This window comes from Helianthus annuus, chromosome 10 (assembly GCF_002127325.2).
Source record: "Helianthus annuus cultivar XRQ/B chromosome 10, HanXRQr2.0-SUNRISE, whole genome shotgun sequence".
Lineage (NCBI taxonomy): Eukaryota > Viridiplantae > Streptophyta > Magnoliopsida > Asterales > Asteraceae > Helianthus > Helianthus annuus.
The window spans coordinates 42685058-42688691 of NC_035442.2; the positions used below are offsets into that span (position 1 = coordinate 42685058).

Genomic DNA, 3634 nt, shown 5'->3' on the forward strand with positions numbered 1-3634 from the left:
CCTTACTGGACTTTTAGGTCTGTAACGATTTGATCAGCTAAGTTCCTATGCTACACTTGCACAACCCAACACATAATACATACACAGGAAAATACAATGCACTATATCATAACACGTTTCCTTAAAACATTTATGATTACAAGTCAAACAAGTCAATTACTACGCAGTCAAAGTCAACGGTCAAAGTCAACGTGCATTTAAAGTCGAAAGGTCGAGTTGTCACAGAGACCTTGTTTTACAACCATGAATGTAAGCAAAATAGAAAACATAAAAATAGAAAACGAATGCACACATTTCAGATCAACACATGATAGTTAGAACATACAAAATAAGTTGTTTAGTTTTACATATGGATGTGGCATTTCATATCAAAAGCAAAACCCCCAAAAGTAAGTGGAACCTTTAATTTTCATAACCCTTAATTTCAGGTCTTAGCAATTGTAATTGATTTTGATTGGCCTGTGGATAATTCCTGTGCAGACACATGAAGGATCCCATTAACATCTATATTGAAGCAAACCTCTATGTACGACTTCCCATTGGAACCTGGTGTAAGGCCACAAAAGTCGAACTTGCCAAGTAATATGTTGTCCTCGGCGTTGTTGCTCTCACCTTGAAACACCCTGATCGATACTTCTGTTTTGTTGTCGTATGACCAATACATTCCCTTCTTGCATGTGGGTATGGATGTGTTCCTAGGAATAACTACAGACATGACACCTTCTACTCCATTTATCTTGGCTGCTATACCTAACGATAGAGGGGTGACATCCTGCAACACAGTGTCCCACAACACATTATCATTATCATTGTTTCCACTTAACTTTGCAGCCAAGATTGCGGCACCGAATGCAACAGCCTCATCACCATTCATGTTCTTGCAAACTGTCTTCCCTTCGAAAAACTCCTCCACCAATCTTTGTACTTTAGGAATCCTAGTGGACCCCCCAACAACCACCACCTCATCCACATCCTTCTTCTTCATCTCCCCATCAAACAAACATTTCTCCACCAGTTCAATGCATTTCTCAAAGTAACTTGAATTTAGTTCCTCGAATTTGGCTCGACTGATTTTAATGGAAAAGTCAATCCCCCCATACAAGCAGTCGATTTCAATTGGAGTAAAAGTAGTCGATGACAAATCCCTCTTTGCTTTCTCACAAGCGACTTTCAGCCTCCCCATTGCTCTTGGATTTCCACTAATATTCACTCGGTGTTTTTTCTCAAACTCTTTTATGCAGTAGTTAACGAGTGTCCTATCAAAATCCTCACCACCTAAATGAGTATCACCCCCGACCGCTTTCACATCAATCACTCCCGTTTTACTGATTTTCAAAAGCGACACGTCAAAGGTACCACCACCAAGATCAAAGACCAAAACGTTTTTATCATTATGCCATGTTCGGTCAGCCATATGGTCCAAACCGTAAGCAATTGCAGCTGCAGTAGGCTCGTTTATCAATTGCATCACATTGAGGCCAGCAAGGGTTCCTGCTTCCTTTGTTGCTTCTCTTTGATTGTTGTTAAAATAAGCAGGAACGGTGATCACAGCATCTGTTACCTCTCTTCCAATAAAAGCTTCAGCAGACTCTTTCAACTTCTTGAGAACCAGGGCAGATAACTCTTCAGGTGCATATTTCTTTTCTTCACCCTTCAACTCCACTACAACAGTTGGCTTCAGAGCAGGCCCTTCAACGACCTTGAAAGGCCACGACTCCATGTCCTTCTGCACTTGAGGATCATGGTATCTGCACCCGATCAAACGTTTAACATCTGTAGTTTAAACAAGAACGATTAGCAACCAAAATTAAAAAAAAAAAAGACAGTTGCACAGACTCACAAAGCCTTGTCCTAAACAGTCTAAACAGATACTGGTCCTATATATTCTTGTACTTCTATAGAAAAGGAATAAAGTTTCCAACGAGTCGTGTTTTTTTTTTTTAATTTTTACTATAAAATAATGTAAAAATGTAATTATTTGAAGTTAATAACTATTTTAAGAGACAAGGCCTAAGGAACATTTTTTTTTTCTAGTTTCAGGCCTAGGACAGGGTTTGGGCTAGACCCAAGTTTAGAAAAGAAATTTCAGCCCAAAATCAGCTAAAGCTGAACAGAGCTTCTATTGGGCCAAAGACTAGTATTGGCATTGAGGCCAGGCCCACTTGTGCACCTCTATTCCAAGAAAAAATATAGAATAAGAAGTAAAAAAGACTTGCCAAACACAGTGTTGGTAGGGTTCCTTGCAATCTGGTTTTTTGCACCCTCTCCTACCAATAACTCTGTAGCATCGAAAGCTACACAAGACGGGGTGATATTGTTTCCCTGTTCATTAGGAATGACCTCCACTCGGTTTTTTCTGTCCAACCAAACAGCAGCACACGAGTATGTCGTTCCAAGATCAATACCAATCGCGGCTCCCTTAACTTTTTGAGACATTTTTTAACCTGAAAGGGAACCGAGGGCAGTTGAGTTAAGACAAATCCAAACAACAAACGTATATGATGGTGTTGAATATGTGTGTGACTGTGAGTCATTCAAAATAGATGGACATATACTAAAATACTGTTTTCTAAGCATTTAAACTTTAACATGAATATCTACCCTTTGCATTCAAAGATAAAGTAAGCAATGACAAGTGTTTAACAAATATGATCATAACTCATAAAAGGAATATTTGCAATTAATATAACTCAAAATTGCTGAACTTTGCATTTAAAAATCCACTGAAGTTCAAAACTAAAGCATTCAGAAAGGTTCACTGAGTACTATTTTATTTTTTTTACATATAAACCTTTTGTTTAGTTGACGTTAGGGGAATGCAGGGATGGTATGATTCCTTATTATATAGGTGTTTGGTTGATATTTGACAAGTATGGTGTTCAAAAGTAGGAATGAAAGACCAGCAGGGAGGTATGGAAAACTCAACCTACTATCAAATTCTTTTTAGAAGATACATACACAATATGCATAAACAATTACAAATAAAAATGAGTTCTTTTGTGTATCCTTAAATGGTAATTAGTTTGTTGTGTTTTAAGTTTCAATAAAGAAGTAAAAATGGGAGGAAGTTGAGAAAACAACCATAAAAAGGCTCTTCTTCAACATTTTCTTACTCACATTTTCCATACCTTTCAACTCAAAAAATACAAAAAAAAAAGCAGAGGGAGTAGAATCAAAGTATATAATACCTGCAGAAAGCTGTAAAGAAAACGAAAGTTGATCGATCTCAAACCCCTAATTTCTCACACTAAAACTCCTCTGCCCTTAGTTTTTGATCTTTGAAATTTGAATGAAAGTAACCCTACCGTACGTCTATCAACTTCAGACACCCCTTTCTTTCTTTTTCAGGTTTTCATCTTTCCCAATATATTATCATCATTATTTTCTGATCTCCCGCTTCTTTTTCTAGCACATTTATTTATATCCATTTTTTTTAACCTTTTCTTTTTTTAAAACGCAAATTATCTGTTGCCCAGAATCTTCTTAACGAACAATGAATATAACAATGAACGAATAAACATAAACTAATCTTTATTTCTGAATAAATACAAATCTTGAATGTATGTACAAGTGAATGAATGAGAGTGTTAATTACAAATGAATCTAACTATCCCTATTTATAGTTTCCTACGGG

The 3634-nt window shown here is 36.8% G+C and overlaps 1 protein-coding gene across 2 annotated transcripts; it reads right to left on the minus strand.

The window, feature by feature from the left end:
- Window positions 1-285: 285 nt before the first annotated feature.
- LOC110885596 (heat shock 70 kDa protein 4) lies at window positions 286-3336 on the minus strand. 2 transcript variants are annotated; one of them, XM_022133297.2, is made up of 3 exons: window positions 3189-3336; window positions 2217-2444; window positions 286-1773 (listed from the first exon to the last, which is right to left on the minus strand). In XM_022133297.2, exons 2-3 carry the CDS (start codon window positions 2434-2436, stop codon window positions 425-427), a joined length of 1569 nt encoding a protein of 522 aa, XP_021988989.1. In that variant the 5' UTR covers window positions 2437-2444; window positions 3189-3336; the 3' UTR covers window positions 286-424. The 2 variants fall into 2 exon arrangements, with proteins under 2 accessions (XP_021988989.1, XP_035834874.1); XM_035978981.1 differs by lacking the exon at window positions 3189-3336 and having other exon boundaries at window positions 2217-2520.
- Window positions 3337-3634: the final 298 nt, after the last annotated feature.

What these genes read in the sequence shown, in the direction of transcription:
- LOC110885596 (XM_022133297.2), bottom strand. Translation starts at nt 2,436, where the DNA reads ATGTCTCAAAAAGTTAAGGGAGCCGCGATTGGTATTGATCTTGGAACG. An exon ending in CCCTACCAACACTGTGTTTG is followed by an intron (nt 1,774 to 2,216) that starts GCAAGTCTTTTT and finishes TTTAAACTACAG; the next exon opens with ATGTTAAACGTTTGATCGGG.